This window comes from Taudactylus pleione, unplaced genomic scaffold (genome assembly GCF_031769625.1).
Source record: "Taudactylus pleione unplaced genomic scaffold, aTauple2 ptg000053l, whole genome shotgun sequence".
Lineage (NCBI taxonomy): Eukaryota > Metazoa > Chordata > Amphibia > Anura > Myobatrachidae > Taudactylus > Taudactylus pleione.
The window spans coordinates 29,022,779-29,039,871 of NW_028284455.1; the positions used below are offsets into that span (position 1 = coordinate 29,022,779).

At 37.8% G+C, this 17,093-nt stretch overlaps 1 protein-coding gene across 1 annotated transcript in view; it reads left to right on the plus strand.

Moving 5' to 3' along the window:
- Nucleotides 1–16,536, plus strand: part of STT3B (STT3 oligosaccharyltransferase complex catalytic subunit B) — a 120,340-nt gene extending 103,804 nt beyond the window's left edge. The window contains exons 11-16 of the mRNA XM_088462765.1: nucleotides 2,706–2,893; nucleotides 3,133–3,304; nucleotides 7,295–7,468; nucleotides 8,274–8,387; nucleotides 12,450–12,662; nucleotides 14,376–16,536. Coding sequence (XP_088318891.1) covers nucleotides 2,706–2,893; nucleotides 3,133–3,304; nucleotides 7,295–7,468; nucleotides 8,274–8,387; nucleotides 12,450–12,662; nucleotides 14,376–14,456 — 942 coding nt within the window. The 3' untranslated portion in view covers nucleotides 14,457–16,536. The remainder of the gene's footprint in view (nucleotides 1–2,705; nucleotides 2,894–3,132; nucleotides 3,305–7,294; nucleotides 7,469–8,273; nucleotides 8,388–12,449; nucleotides 12,663–14,375) is intronic.
- The last annotated feature ends 557 nt before the right edge of the window (nucleotides 16,537–17,093 follow it).

Sequence of the window (17,093 nt, forward strand, 5' to 3'; positions counted from 1 at the left end):
TAAATAACACAATGTAAAGCCACAAAATACATGGGGGTAAAAGTTCCTTGTGAGACTGCATGATGTTGCTTTTATGACTGCTACTTTAAAACATCGGGCAGTCTCGCACGGGACTCGCCGATGCCTGCAGTCCGCTGGCTATTACATATAGTCTTGATTATACAATGATTTTCACAGCAGTTTACATCCACTTTATATGCACAAGCAGCTTCTTCTGATTAAAATATGCGGCATGCCTATATTCTGTGTGCGACTGCGTGTGTATGTGTCACTGTCAGCGGCTGTGGCACTGTAAATTCGAGTTTCACATTCACAAACACCCACAGTCACACACACAATATTGACATGCCACATATCATTTTAATCAGCTGAAGCTGCTTGTGTGTCCAATTCACATCACTTTGCCAATAAGACTCATTTGAAGGCAAAAAGTGACTTAAAAAGATGCTTGGCGCTACTGAGTCACAGCATAGCGCGACTTCTAGAAGGGCTGTTTAATGCCCAAGTAAGAAAGATGTATGTGGACACATCTGTACAATAGCACATGTTAAGGTCAAGGAATTATTTGTGTTGTCATTTATGATGGTTTACGTCAGGTGTATTACAAATATGGGCATTAACCTTAAACATTCACAGCGACACAGGTATATAAGAAGTAAACCTGCGGCTTTTTGATCAGTTAATACCTTGAGTACATTTCAGCAATTTTTCCTACATTCCAGATTAATTACAGATAGTGTCTGAGTATAGTGATCTGTAACAGGCATGAAGAAAATTTGCTGTTTTTACTTATTCTAAATTCTGTTAAAGATGTTATTTTCTTTCGGCTTCATCTCCTTTCTATCGATTCACTGTTTTTCCCTAATAAGCACTGCTAGCTGTAATACAGTAGGTGCGAAGTAGCAAACAGTGTTTAATCTCTGCATTGTGTATCCACCTCTACAAGAAGTTTGGTAATTTAGTGCAGACTATCACAATTCAGGTCTTTGTTTTTTTGAATTCTTTTTAATTACTCAACTAAATGAAACTACTTGGCTAGGCAGTGGATGCGGGGATAACAGTTTGATTATACAATTATCATTTTGAATGTCAGATTATTTTCCATGCTGGTTGCCACTCAGCAGGGTGAATGCTAGATTGCCTGCTGCTGTGTAAGTGTTACATTATGAAGACTAGTCTGCCAAGAGGCCACCTGGGAATTGCTGGCTGCTTTTGTTTGGACAAAGCAACACCACCTCTGATGATTTCCATTTAACTGCTTTGCTGCTGCAACACAATAAATATGTGACCCAGTTACCAGCGTTTTTTTACATTTGCTGTGTTTTATTGTGATACAAAAGTGAGACTGATATATGGTATAATGTTACACGTACATTGAATTCTAAGGGGCTGATTCAATTAGATGAGAACTGACGCCAGCGCTTATAAGCGCATTGCGATAGGCTGATCTCTGCTCGCACTTTCATAGGCTGTGACCAATAATCAGTGCCTCAGGACATTTTGCAAAGCCACCAGAAGCTATTCAACGGTAATTAACTTGGCCCCTTGGAATATTTGAAGTCACCAAGGAGTTAAGAGATCTAAAGGAACGCTGCTGAAGGCGTGTAATAGAAATCCAATGGGTCTTCTAATGTCTGGGTCAATTTACACAAGGGTAGGTGTTTTTATTTCGAATAGTACATAAGCTTTCTTAATGAATGTGTTGGTGATCTACCCAAACTCATGGTTTATACTAATGTAACACAATACGCTACATAAATGTTAATAATTTCAGGAGATTGTTGCATGTCAGTATAGGTATACAGTTATTTGAAAATGTGACCATTTACTAAATCTGTATTTTTATACATCAGAACGTAAGCAACAATGATCAATTTTCCATCAAGTCCTAAAATTAGTCAAATCTAATAACCTGTAACTGATTTTAATTTATTCAGTAAATAGCCCATCAGGAAGACTCCATGATCCAGAAGAACCCAGCAATTTATAGTACTCACCATTAATAGAAATATATAAGAAACCAATATACATATATATTTCAGCACGCACTGCTTATTATCTAACATCAGAGATTGTGGTATGGACGGCAGCTTGGTCTCCAGTGCACCTGCCCAGCATTATTAGAATTGGTTCCCGACACTTACCCTTACTTATTATTTAATGGTGCTTAGATTTTATAAGAATCCTCATTAAAAAAAAAAAAAAGTATTCACCGCATAACCTTTGCCCATTATAATATATAATTAAGGCCTCATACAAACTAGCTTTAATCACATACCTTTTAGGGCTAGTGAAAAACATCACTATATACACTAAAAAAACATTGACACTAGAGACCCAGTTTCTAGTGTCTTCATACACACTAGCCTTTTTACTAATATTGCTGTAGTGTACCTGTTTATGGAAAACCTTTCCAGTGCGTCTACCATAAATAAATAAATGTAGTGGCTTATTAACCTTTATAATGAAGCATATGTGGTTTATAGTAACATGTTTTACTGCTGTTGTTGTTTTTTTTTGTTTTTTTTTCTCTTGTATAACCACAAGCTGGATCATTAAAGCTAGTTTAAATCAGATATTTTGAAATAAAAATAGTTTTGTCCTAAAGACCTTTTAAATGTTTTGTTAAATATTGGTAGCCCTTCAGATTCTACCGATCATGTGACTGGCGACCTCTGTAGCTAATTCTGTCTGTGTCCTTTCAGGCTGGAAAAGTGAGGAAGCATGTGTCCGAACAGGAGAAGACTGAGGAAGGCCTTGGGCCCAACATAAAGAGTATAGTCACCATGTTGATGCTAATGCTGTTAATGATGTTTGCTGTACACTGCACTTGGGTAACTAGCAATGCCTACTCCAGTCCAAGTGTGGTGCTAGCTTCATACAATCATGATGGGTAAGAACTTTAGGACCATTGCATTATGCTGTCACAGACTTAATTGTTGGGATAGATAATTACCTACCTTCCTTATGTGCTTCCCCAATATTTAAAGTAAATAAATAAATGAATTTACTTCAAACCAAAGACTGTATACATTGGTGTATTTGTATGTTGGTCTTCTGTTAAAAGGAATTAATCGACTTGAAAGTGAATTAATTTAAATGCTTTGTTTGACATTATCCGTATTATTTCAGAACAAGAAACATCTTGGATGACTTCAGAGAAGCATACTACTGGCTAAGGCAAAATACCGATGAACATGCCCGTGTGATGTCCTGGTGGGATTATGGCTACCAAATAGCAGGAATGGCTAATCGAACTACGTTGGTAGACAACAATACGTGGAACAATAGTCATATTGCATTGGTAAGACTGGAAAAATGAGGCTAGCCTTCACTAGAACAGACCAGAAGTTCATTACAACCGATGTACAAGGAGATGCATGCTTCAGAAATGTGCTTTGCCCCTGTTTTCTCAGTGTACTGTACTCTTGAACTAGCTTTGTACAGTTCACAGGTTGAGTGGCCCCCTCCCTTTGCAGTGCCCCCAGTAGTGCCCTTTATATAGTGCCCCAAGTAGTAGTAGTCCCCCCACCTCCTATGCAGTGCCCACCGTAGTGGTCCCCCGATGCAACGCCCCCGTTAGTGGACCCCCGATGCAGTGCCCCTAGTTGTAGTACCCCGATGCAGACAAAGAGACACACGTAAAAAAAATAAAAAAGAAAACCCTTACCTGAATCCCTGCTCCCGCTGCCGTCCGCTCCTCCGTCCTCCCGGGCCGCCCTGCTTTGCATTATGGGAGAGACGTCATGACGTCTCTCCCATCAGCCACTGTTGGAGCCGGAGTGGGTGCAGCAGCCAGTGAGAGTCTGTCTGACTCTTATTGGCTGGCTGCCAAAACCAACACACTGCCGCCGCTGGCGTATGTTTCTGTGTGTAGTGCAGACTGCACTCACTGCGGTCTGCACTGCAGTAAGCATCGATGGGCCATGGGGAACGGCTCCTCGGGCCACTTGTGGCCCACGAGCCACGGGTGGAAGACCCCTGGTCTAAGGTTTGTCCCATCTCTGACATGTGCCACTGCAGTAATGTGACACAGAACAGCCTGTGAGGGCGTCGGACCACTCTGCAGTAGGGACAGGGTAAGTATAACTGTGTAGAACATAGCAGTGTGGAGGCGAGGCTAGAAGGGGGTAGTCAGTAGGGACCCCGCATATGTTTGGTTCCTATACTAGTTGTTATAATTGTCGTTGATATTATAACACAGCACGGGTTCTCCAGTTGTGAGGATACATTAATGTGAGTAGTTTAGGTGGGAGTGTAGGGTAAGTTGTAATAAGTTGATTTTTAAAGAGCATTTAAATATTTGAAGGCTGAATTAGTTTGATGCGAGGATGGTAGGGATTTACATAAATGGGTAGCCATACAGGAGAAGTATTGTAGGTCGGAGTGATGGGTCGTTACCAGAGATTAGGTAAAAGTCTGAGATAGATCTAATAGAGTGGGTGAGAAAGTATTTGAAAACAAACGATTTGAGAGAGATATATGAAAGTGTCTGGGTGATGAGCTCTGTGTAAGCATAGGTGAGTGAATGGTGCAGCAGATAGATGTGACTAAGCCAGAGAGGAAGATCTGTCTTGCTGCGGCAGTTGTGATGGTTTTAAGCGTTTATAGATGGGTAAAGGCAATGGCACATAGGAGGAGGTTACAGTAGCCAAGGCTGGAGATAAGAGAATTTGTGAGTATTTGTAGCAGCTTGAGTATATATTTTGAAGGTGGAAGTGAAGGGACTGTGAGAGACTGGATGTGCGGAATAAAACAAGGCTACAAGACCGATGATTTGAGAGGATATTATCTGCTATTGATGATTAGGGAGTTTGAGGAGAGGTAGTGACTGGAAGAGGGTATATGATGAGCTCTGTGTTATGCTGGGCATACACTATACAATTATATGGGCAAGCAGCCCGATATCAGCGGATCCCACCCATAATTGCACTGTGTGAGAGGGCGACCGAGGGTAAAATATCGATCGGTCAGGCATGCCGGATTGTCCAGCATGCCCGTCCCATGCAATATTTTGGATGTTAAATGTCGGCAGCATCAGTCAGTGTATGCCCGGCCACGGCTGACAGACACACATTTCCCCTGAACGGGCAAATGTCTCCTCCCAGGGGGTGCAGTGCGGATATCTGGGCCAATACACTGTGAGCTTATCACTGTGTGTGCCCAGGACATCTGCAGGGTGACAGGCTGCCAGATAAACTGTCTTTCGGTCTGACAGGCATTTTATCTAGCAGTGTATGCCCAGCATTCTATATGTTGATGGCAACATCACTGACTCAGTGGGACCAGCTAGGAAATGATGACAGGATTGACTGTCTTTATGAATATTTGTATAAGACACCTGACTTGACTATTTAAGTAGTGGGTTATTTTTATGTAGTGTTAACGCTTCTATTTAATCTGTAGGTTTCAGTGAGAATAATAATCTGATTACTGATTTCTTTTGTGAATACTTAAAGGCAGACTTGAGGGTGATGGTAAGAAACTTTCATGTAGATAGGCTTATAAAGCACAGCAATACTAGATAGTTATACAGCATAAGAGAGAAATTTCCTGCCTGTTTTATTACCACGGCAAACAAGTATGAGTCATGCTCAACAGACGTAAATAGCTTAATAGCTTTTTTTTCTTCTAATGATCCTCTGCTGGCTTTTTTTTTTTCTCCCTGTTCTTTTTGTTGCAAATATTGATTGTGTATGCGTTCTCGCTTAAAGTTCTTTATTTCATTCATGAAAGACTAGAATTACAGCCCTACTGCAAATATTCCTTTTGTCTTTTATTAAATCCCTTTAAAGATGCTTGAGTATATTGCATTAACTATGTTTAATGGGTTTTTTTTATTTCATGTTTATAGCAGAGGTGTTAGAATGGTGTTTTATTGTTATACGCTTGATGGATTGTTTTGTTAGTTTTTTTTTATTGTTAACTTATAGAATGTACTTTACAATTGGGGCTAAACCGTAATAAAACAAGACTAACAAAAAGGAGGAAGTATACTAAAAAGGGATTTTGATACATGAGGTCGAGTGCCACAGGTTGCTTATTGCTACAGGTAGAAATAGTTTAGTGGTGCTGTTTTATACAGTTACACTGTGATGTTGTTTTTATGATCGTTAGAATGTTGTCGTTTAGAAAGAATCAGAATTTGCATCAACTCTGTAGAGGCTGGTAAATCTGGTAGAATAGCCTGTTGGATGGTAAAAGGGTGTTTTGGAATTTAATAAGCTTGTCTGGTGAGATGGCTTTTCAGGAATTACTTGAAGGTTTGGATGTTAGTGGAAAGCCTTATTTGAGCAAGGGAAAGTGAGCAGCCCAAAAAATAATTCTTTAGCTGCTAATGGGAGCAAATAGTGAGAGAATGAAAGGCTCTAATCTCACATTTACAGAGTGAACAGTATGTTGGTGGTGTAGTTTTGCTTATGACTTGTATTAGCAGAACTATTATATATTGGATGTGGTAAAGTACAGGTAACCAGTGTAGGTAACCTCACAGAGCAGCAATGGAGGAATGTTTGGCAAGGAAAAATAGACTGGATGCTGTGTTCAAAATAGATTGTAATGAAAGAAGTCTGGCTAGGGGAAGACCAGTAGGAAGGGAGTATTGAAAGTGTGGATTGGGTGCATGAGTTTAGGTCTTTGCAGTGACTTGCTGTTAGCTGGTGGAAAGATTGAGTTTTAGGTGGCCAAACATGGGTGTTTTCCAAGAGTAATGATGTAAAGTAGCTAGAAAATAGCAGATGGTGTAGGACTGAGCAGTACTGTATACCACTGATAAGTGAGGAGGTGGATACAGAGATGTGATCAGTTTGGAAAGCAGCATGAGAATGCTATAAGGATATATCCTGAAGACTTATGTGAGTAGTGTCAACTGCAGCAGAGGGGTCAATAAGTATTTGCAGAGAGTTCTGTCCTTAGGTTTATCAGTGTTCTAGTCACTACATTCGCTATATGGTGTTGGGACCAATAGGTTATGTGAGGTGAGTATCGGTAAGCCTCTCGAAGCTTGGAGGAATATGGGAGTTGAGAGATGGAACAGTATTTGGGAGACCGTTTGGGCCAGAATAATTTAAGGAATTTGTTTTATGCACATCCTGGTGGAAAAAATAATTCTCTGTTTTATTGTTTGACTGGACAGTCTCAATAATTAACTTTTTTATTTTTCCCTTCTGGCTATAAATGTTGATGAGCCATGTTTAATAGATCTATATGGCATATTTTGTTTATGATGGAGGTTTCATTTCTTTCTTACTATTTTATGACTGTTGACTTGAGTATTTTTATTTTTTTTGTTTAGGTGGGGAAAGCAATGTCATCAAATGAATCAGCTGCTTATGAAATCATGAGGAGCTTGGATGTAGATTATGTATTGATCATCTTTGGAGGTGTAATAGGCTACTCTGGTGATGACATCAATAAATTTCTCTGGATGGTTAGGATAGCAGAAGGAGAGCATCCCAAAGATATCCGGGTAAGGAAATGTTCAGTGTAGACACATGACTCGTACAGACTTTATATGCCTGGCTGTGGGAGAGTGGATTTCCCAACTTCTTTATCACAAGGCTTATAGAGCCCTATTGTCAATGTATGATGTGTTGAGCCTCTATAGCAGTGATCTTTTTGATAATGTGCCACACTTGCCGACCTAGAAACTCCAATGAAAAGATTCAGCAACCCATAGCTACCATCCAAATACTTAAATTGCAGTTTAAAAAGCAAACAGTTGATTTATTGCTGTGGGTTCCTACACACAACTAGGCGATATGTAAAGCTGGAGAGTGATGAAATTCACATTGGCGTGCATTGAGCTGGTCTTAATCTGACTCGTTCCACCAATGTCAGTGATGTTACTTCCATAGAGTTCCAGCATAGCACACATCTACAGTCTCCAAACATTCCCATACTTACTCATCACATTCCACATAACACTCCTGAAAATCACCTCCTAACACCTTAACCTTCTCTACAACCAAAAATGTTTAACCGTATAGAAGAATGGAAAAAGGCACACATTGGTGTGTAGGTAATATACAGAGAAGAAAAAGCAACAAAGACATCCCAGAAAGTATAATTTTAAAGATGAAAATAAGGTAATGCTAAGGATACTCTGTATAAAATCAAATGCTAAGAGAAATATGAGATTTTTTTTTTAAATAATTTCCAGTGATTTTCCTCTTGCCACCTTGCACTTACAAGAATTTATGTTGTTTTCCTTTGTTCATGTCATCTTGTGTTTGTTACATCTACATTACACCTAAAGTGTTTTGTTCTTCTAGGAAAGTGATTATTTCACACCACAAGGAGAATTCCGAGTTGACAAGGCTGGCTCTCCAACTTTGCTCAATTGTCTCATGTATAAAATGTCATATTATCGATTTGGTGAAATGCAGGTAAATGTGTGTTTTGTCTTTCTGTGTGCCCCAGTGATGCAACGCTGATGATTAGTGCTTTGTTTTTCTTACAAATTTTGTGGTTCTTTAAAGAAAAAAAAAAGTTTGCCTTTACAGAACTGTTACTAATATTCACAAATATGTGTAATTGAAGGAATTTGTGAGAAATTCCATAGGCAAATGCAGGGGGGTTTCCGGTTGGCTGGAAACCCCCCCCCCCCCCCCTCCCAAGCACACACAATGATGATCACAATAGAAATGGCATATAATACTAAAGCTGCGTGTTTTTAAGATTCCATCAGGGTCACAAATTAAATTATTAGCATCCCTCTTGGTCTTTTAAAATGTGTGAGCCAGTAATGCACAGGTTCTCAAACTCTGTCCTCAGGACCCCAAACAGTGCATGTTTTCCAGGTCTCCTCACAGTCACAAGTGAAATAATTAACTTCACCTGTGGATCTTTTAAAATGTGTTAGCGAGTATGAATACACCTGTGCACCAACTAGGATATCTGGAAAACATGAACTGTTAGGGGTGCACTTATATAGACCATCTATAGGGGTCAATTATTAATACTGTATAATAATACACTATCCAGTGCATAAGGAGACCAATCTGTACATATATGTCCAGGGCACTGCAAGGTTCTTTTACTGCTCCTCCAGACTCTCGAACTTGCTCAAATGCTCTGTAATGGTGCCCACATCTGAAATAAAAATATTCAGCTCAGACAGGATGGCCCTACTGGCTTACCGTGATCGCTGGTCCTGTATATGCTGGAGTTATGAGACACACTACACTTTGTATGATGCATATTAAAGTTGGTTAAGTGCTAATTATGCCCTCTTCATGGAATGGCCGCCTTCGCTCTAAAATCAAAAATCTGTAACCGCCCCCCTCTAGAAATCCTGCGTTTGCCCCTGACTTCAGATATGCACATAATATTGGGTTGGTGTATTTTTTTTTTTATAGACATTGTGCCAGTAATTTCACTGAAGGACATTGCCTCCACCTTAGCAGCCTTTTGTAGTGTTTTATTTAAAGCAATTTGTGTTTTAGATTTTTGTGGTCTTTCAAGCTAATGGGGCCCATCTACGGCCCAGATTTTCCATTCTGCTGATCAGGGATCCGATCGGTGGCCATTGATCAGAGATCTGTCGGCGGATCAAGGAAATTCAACATGTAAAAAAATCCTTGACTCGCTGATTTCAACCACTTTTCGGGTCGGGATTGGGGAATCGAGATTTTTTAACATGTTGAGTACCCCTAGTTCCATGACCCCACCATCTGCGGAACGGGGAACTGCAGCAATCATCGCAGATGTATGGTTCCCTTAAGCCTCTCGGAAAGTATGTAAAAAAAATAAAGAAATACTTGCATTATTGTATTCACCATTTCCTTGAAAATATATTTCAAATGGTAGCTCTTGTCAGTGCCTTAGTCACTGGACATTCAGAAAGTGTGACGACTCTGCACTTGCTCATTTCATTGGGTAAAGTTATAAAGCACTGACTAAAGCTGGGTACACACGTAAATATTTTCTGTCCAACCATCCAACTAGTTGATTAGTTGGAATGAAAATCTGGTAACGTATGTGGGTAACTGATGATCAGCAATTTGCTCCTAAATCTTTGCTCCTAAATGCCAGAAAACAGATGAAAATGGTCGTCAGACAAGTTTGTTAAATGTTTGATCTAAACAATTGCTGATTGTCATTGGTTGGAATGAAAATCTGGTAAGGTATGAAAGCAAATGACAATCAGCAATTTGCTCCCAATCGCCGGAAAACATTTAACAAACTTGTCTGACGACCATTTTCATCTGTTTTCTAGCATTTAGGAGCAAATTGCTGATCATCAGTTACTCCCATACGTTACCAGATTTTCAATCCAACCAATCAACTAGTTGGATGGTTGGACAGAAAATCTTTACGTGTGTAGCTTTAGACTGTTAACACATAAATGGTGATTCTAGTTATTGCTTCTGCATTTCAGTTGCTTTTCTGCATATTACAAAATACGACGGCCAGTTTCACTTTCTAATAATACCAAATGTAATACTACCAAATATTGATTTGTGTAACTAAATGTGTGCTGTATTCCTATTGCAAGCCGTATAACAACATGTTTATTATGTTTAGATCATGTAGTACTGACACTTTCCCTAATAATGGTCTTGTACATACAGATTGTTGTATGTTACTTAAGATTAAGCCGTACAGTATTTTATATTAAATGCAAGTCAGTTGAATTGTAGTAAAAATCATTTATTGTGCAGTAAATTAGATATTATGCAAGCAGGAGAGGAGGCAGACAAAGAGGCATATTGACAGTTGTACATTTCTTATTTAGCATATTAATGCTATTAACTTTATAACCTATGTCATTCTAGAATTGTAATCTTTATAGTCCAGCCCAATGGCGAATGACACAAACTGTTCTTGTGACTAATAACGTTAACACTGACTTGGCTTGTAAATTTTAAGAATATGAAGCTTTTATTCTTTATTCTTATACATTATTCTTAGTGAAGGCAAAGGTTTACATGCAGGAGTCAGCTTAAACTATCTGCACATGGATAGTTTTCAGTTGTTAGGCATGACGGCTAAACCACAGTCTGGCATATCTTGTCACCCAATGGACAGACTGGTTGTGTTATGCAAACCCGCTGGTTCAGCCCATGACCATACTGTACATACCATTGCCAATTGCGTGCACACAGAAAGATGTATACAGGTGTATAAATTCATCAACAGCCAGACTACTGTAGCAGATGATGGCAAAATTCATACAATTTTGGAAGTTGACTTTTTAAGAGCACATTTTATATACATAGTATTCCTAGAGGTAGTTGTATGAATTCCGCCATCCTTTGATTATAGCAGGTTAATGTGGATGAAACATATAACTTTGTGTGTGCATTTATCTTGGTTTGGTTCTATTGATGGGGCGTACAAATACATCTGATCAGACAGCAGTTTTCATTTTTAAAGCTTGATTACATAGGCTCCTCTGTGTTTTTTCATTAAATTATGTAGAAACTGCAGTTTCTGATTAATTTTATGAATTGTCCCTATGGGGTCTATGCACTAAGCTTTGGAGAGAGAGAAAGTGGATGAACAGCTTCTAATTGTCATTTTTTAAACACAGCCTGTAAAGTGACAAAAGCTGATTGGTACTTTATCAATCTCCAAGGCTTAATACATAGACCTCTATGTACTAATGGCACAATGCAGGAGATTTCACAGAAATCTCTGGCAAAGTGCTAATTAGCACTGCTGATCACAGTCCCCGTTATTCTCAATGGGGACTACGATCTGACCCCTATGTACTAAACTTCCAAAAGCGAAGCCGTTCGGAGTTTAACTCCGGTAGTGTACAGTGGACAGTGCAAACTGCTTTAAGTCTATGAAGGCTTATGAGCAGGAGAGAGATCTTTCGATCTCTCCCCCGCAGCTACCGGCTGGCAGCAGAAGCAGACATTGTGTGCATGCGCAGTGTCAGCTTTTCCCAGAGAAGTCTTTCACAATCATGAGACTTCTGCAATATGCGTTAACTGTTGTCTCTACAAGTTCCCCATGGTACATAGTGGGGATATTTTCATTAAAGATTAAAATATCACCTGTTACATAGAACCTTAATCGTGGCAGTTCCGCCATTATTAATACATAGGCCCCAGTCTTTATCAATGGTAACGCCTAATAATTACATTGTTCTGTTAAAATTGTTTTCATGCACTGATTGCTTTTTTCTTTATAACCAATTAAAGTTTGTTCCATTCGTATTAGGTTTTCATCAGAGTCACTTGTTATACACTTGAATAATGACTTAGTATGTAGGTTGATAATGACTGGATTGTGAAATCATTCCATACCTGAGCAGCTTTAGTGAGAAAATATATATTTGCTTGGTATAGTGCAGAAATAATAGATCAATTAACCACAGACGTTCTGGGTTACAACTAAACTGTGTATGGTGTGCAAGGTATCCCTGATATAGTGCACACACTGTTAGTGAACAGAATTGCCATGGATACTGACTTAATTTCTTAATTGTTTTGCAGCTAGATTTTCGAACCCCACCAGGCTTTGATCGTACACGTAATGCAGAGATTGGGAATAAAGATATCAAATTCAAACACTTGGAAGAGGCATTTACATCGGAACACTGGCTTGTGAGAATATACAAAGTGAAACAGCTAGAAAATATAGAGCCCCTTGGCCACAAGCCGAGAGTGACCAACATTGTACCCAAACAGAAGTATTTATCGAAGAAGGTAAGCTGAGTAATATTAACTTATTTCCTGTTTCATCTTCCAAACTATTCCTAAACAAACTTTAAAACTATTCCCTATTATGCATTAACCTTCCATTCTTTACTGCTAAGCTATGTTTTTATTTATTTACGTCCAATGCTGGCAGGAATCATTAGCATTGGTTATCACCAGGCATTGTAGTCTGTATACTATTGAAAAGACCATTAGTTCCATTATCACCTATTGTTTGTTTATGGTTTTTTTAGTCATATGTTTTTACCATTACTTCTTGCCCTCCACTTATTGTGGAAATGGAGAGCACTGCAGTGACCTTTTTAGTAACACCAAATGAAATTGTTTGCAGATAAACAGACTATCTTAATACTTCATACACACTACAACTCAAACATTTGTGTCAGACAACACGCAAAGTTCAGGACAGTAAATATAGTAGATGGTGGTCTAAATCTGGCTCTTTATGGAAAATTATTTATTAAGGGTCTTGCAAAACTAGAGACAAACCTAAAAATACCTACAGTAGATCTACAGCTTATAAACCTATTTTTGCCAAGGAAGTGTGTCGGCACCCAAACATCACACCCATATGTGCTTGTTTAACATTTCCTACCAAAACCATGGCCACCGATATAGAGTTGGTCGCCCGTTTGCAGCTATAACTGCTTCCACTCTTATGGGAAGACTTTCCACTAGATTTTGGAACATGGCTGCTGCTCCTTTCATCCTTTCAGTTATAAGAGCATTCATGAGATTTGGCACTAAGGTCTGGCTCGCTGTCTCCAATTCATCCCAAAGGTGCTCGATTGCGTTGAAGTCAGGATTCTGTCAAATCTGTTATGTTCTTCAACACCAAACTCTTCACATGTTTTTTAATGGATTTCTGTTTCGGCATAGTGGCATTTTCTTGCTGAAACAGGAGAGTGTCTCCAACACCACCTCCGCGACTTAACACATTTCGATTCAAGGATTTTTATTTTTTTTAAATCATCCTGCGTTAAGGCCCAGAGGAGGTGTTCTTGATTTGGACTCCAGTGCGGAAGTAGACTTTATTGTATTGTGAAGTGCCTTCTTAACAATACTCTCATTCGAGCGGGCTATTGTTATTAAAATACCCTTTTTTTTATTGCAAAACAGTGTTGCACTATATTTTCTATGGTACTTATGTGAAATCCATGTTCGGAAGAAATAATGAAATTACAGATCTAAATAAGCATATATAAGCCAGCTGTTTGGAGTGGGGATCTATCCTCCTCAGGATCTTTCCTGAAGCTGTCTCAAGATCAGAGACACTAGACACACTTTTTATTTTTTTCAAACACTGGGGTATTTATGTTATTGCTTATTGGAAAATGGACCATTGTCTATTATATGTATGTTTCAGAGTACAATGATTTATATGCTTGAAGGAAACACAGTGTGGAAAAGAGTAATTATATATATATTTTTTTATATTCTGCTTTTTGTTTATCTTACTAAAATACACTTTCAGGGGGGTAGGAATGGATTATTGCATCTGTCTATGCGAGTCAAGCATGCAATTTTGCAGTGTTTGGGCTGAGGGGTCTTCTGAGAACGGACAGCAGCAAAAACTACATATCACAATCCGTACACATTTATCTTCGGTATTCATTTAAATGTGGAATGTGACTGCTCACTTATAAGTGTGAACTGTGTATCTGCCTATTTGTATTTAAAATTTTGTAACCTGTTTTTCAGACATCCAAGAGGAAGCGTGGTTACATAAAAAACAAACTGGCACTGAAGAAAGGCAAGAAACCTATCAAGAAGACTGTTTAAACCAACTCATCTCACAGGAAGAAGTTATCCTAGAGATAACCAGTCTTTGCCTTTAAAATGAGCTCATGTTTCTCTGTGACATGAGAGTACAGAACCATCTTTGGTCCAGAATATTGTACAAAATTTTCAGGCAATGTCTGATTACAAAATATATATTTATTGGCTTATTAAGAACAGCTGTTTTAGATTTGTAATGTGAAGCCAGACAGAGCTGCTGTGGACAAGTAACAGCAGAAATTTTCTTTTGTTTTTGTAAATATTTTATTTTGAAATCCTTTGACAATTTGGACTGATTGCACCAAAGAGTCCCCTAATTTGGTTGACATATACATACTTGTCTTTTTTTTTTTTTTTTTTAGTTTTTTCTTTAAATTTAAAAATAAAATAATAAATGATGTAACTCCTGAGCTGTATTTTATTTTTACAACATTCAGTGAGGAATTTGCATTCAGTAGGCATACTTTGTGCCATCTTTATGGCCTATTTTTAAGGTAGCAACTTAAAGGATTGCTGTTTAATTTGCCCACACACAGCTCCATTGTTGCAGCCTGTTAGTGCAATTAGATTTGTGCAGTAGTAACCATATTAATGCATACTGCATTTTCTTCCATGTACGCTAATGATCCCTCCGATTTATGAAAAAAGAGGATCATTTTTTGTGGGTCGTGGTGGTTTTCAACAACTACCTGCTACATCATTAGGGTGATTACCTGATGTTGCAGTGTGCATGGGCATTCATATGCCTGTGATTGTATTTAAAAAAAAAAAAATTAAAAAAAGTAGGATAAAAAGCATGAGTTCTTGAATAAAGTAACACTTTATTCCCATAAGCTGGACAAATATATTATTTTTCGTTTGAGGGGTTTTTTTTAGTCTACGATATGATGCACAAAGGATGTCTATTTTGTTATCATGGATGTGTGGGTATTTAGAATCGCTGCTGTGTTATTTTACTTTTCTATCGGTACAAGCAAGAGTAAATTGCAAACAATCAGAATTTTATCTGTGACAATGTGTGCAGCTGAGTTAGTTTCAGCTGTTTTCAACCATACAGTTGCTGAAAGGATCCAATCTATTAAAATGTACCTGTCTTAAAAACAGGAGGAAGCTATGTTGTGCACTGAGTCAATAGTCAATTAAGTCATTAGATAAATGACAAAATGGAAGATGACTATTGTTTCAGTCCAAAAATTAACTGCTTCCACTGTGGGTGACTGGTTCACTTTAATACCATAAAGCCTTAACAGCATAGCTTAATCTCGCTTTTGCTGTGACGCTATTGATTTACAATGCTAAGCCTGGACCTTGGGCTAAAAAATTGTCACACCATTTAGTGTGGATGGGGGAGACCCACAAATGTAGAATGTTTTGATATACGCAATCCTACAAAATGTAAAGAGCCACATTTAAATGTTTATACATTTTAAAATCTCTAGTTAAGTACACAAAAATCCACTTTTTTGACGGTATGACCTTATATAGAGGGTATTTGAAAGAACCCAAAACTTTGATTTGATTTTTTTTTTTTTGTTGTTGATTATCAAAATTTTCTATAGTGCAGTTGGCTTAATAGGGTAGGTTTTCTTTTCTAGGTTTTCTTTTTTTAAAAATTAAAATGACAATTCTGTCAATCTAATGCACTAAAATGTAAATTGGGTTGAGCATTTGGGTGGATTTTTTTTTATTATTTTGGCTTTAGGCATTATGCAGACTTATGTTGATATTATTTTTTCTGGGCATATGTTGTGATTTGGGGGGGTTGTTTTTATTTTTTAATTTAGTTTGAGCAGAAATTTATCACCATAAATACTGTATTACCCTGTGTTTTAGGATGTATCTCTTTTTAATATATACAATAAAAGATCAGACGTGGTGGCATATTACAAAAGTATCAACTTTTTTGTTTTTTATTTCATTTATTTTTTCAAGCTTGTGATATTTTTACATACCAGGAAGCTGCATCACTGTTAAGCATTTGTATGCGGCTCTAATGCCATTGAAACATGCTGGCAATCTGTATATTGGATTTAAAACTTTGGAAATTGACAATAGAAGAAATAAAGATTTAATTAAGGTTTTATGTGAAGCGTCATGTTTTTGTTATCAAATGCAAGGTTCAGGCTTTTAATATGTTGAGGAGAATAAGGCTAAATAGAATTTTTGGGTATAGCAAAATAGATTTTTTTTTTTAGTTGAACTGTTTATTACATAATTGGCTTGTGAACAGATTGCAGTACAAACTGTAATGTTATAAATAAAAAGGGTAAAACATTTGTGCTCTTTTTTTTTTTCTTTTTTTTCTTTTTATATGTGGGGGGAAGCAGAGTTCATTATATTATAATGGACTCTACAGTTTAGCCTTCTGTTTGCTAGCAAAATAGAACTCCTATTGCAATGATAACAGACTGAGGAACAATACAAAGCAAGGGGCTTGTCAGTAAAGTTATGTTTTTTTAGCATTTAAATAGTAAAATATATCCATAAAACTTAGATAACAGAGTTTATACACACACTTGCGACGCTGTCAGGATGAATCACAAGATAGTTCCCATTTTATCATAGATGTAAATAATTTCTTTTCCTTTGTATAAATTAATCAACTTATGTAAAATTAGTCTTGTAGTTCTTCTTTCAATG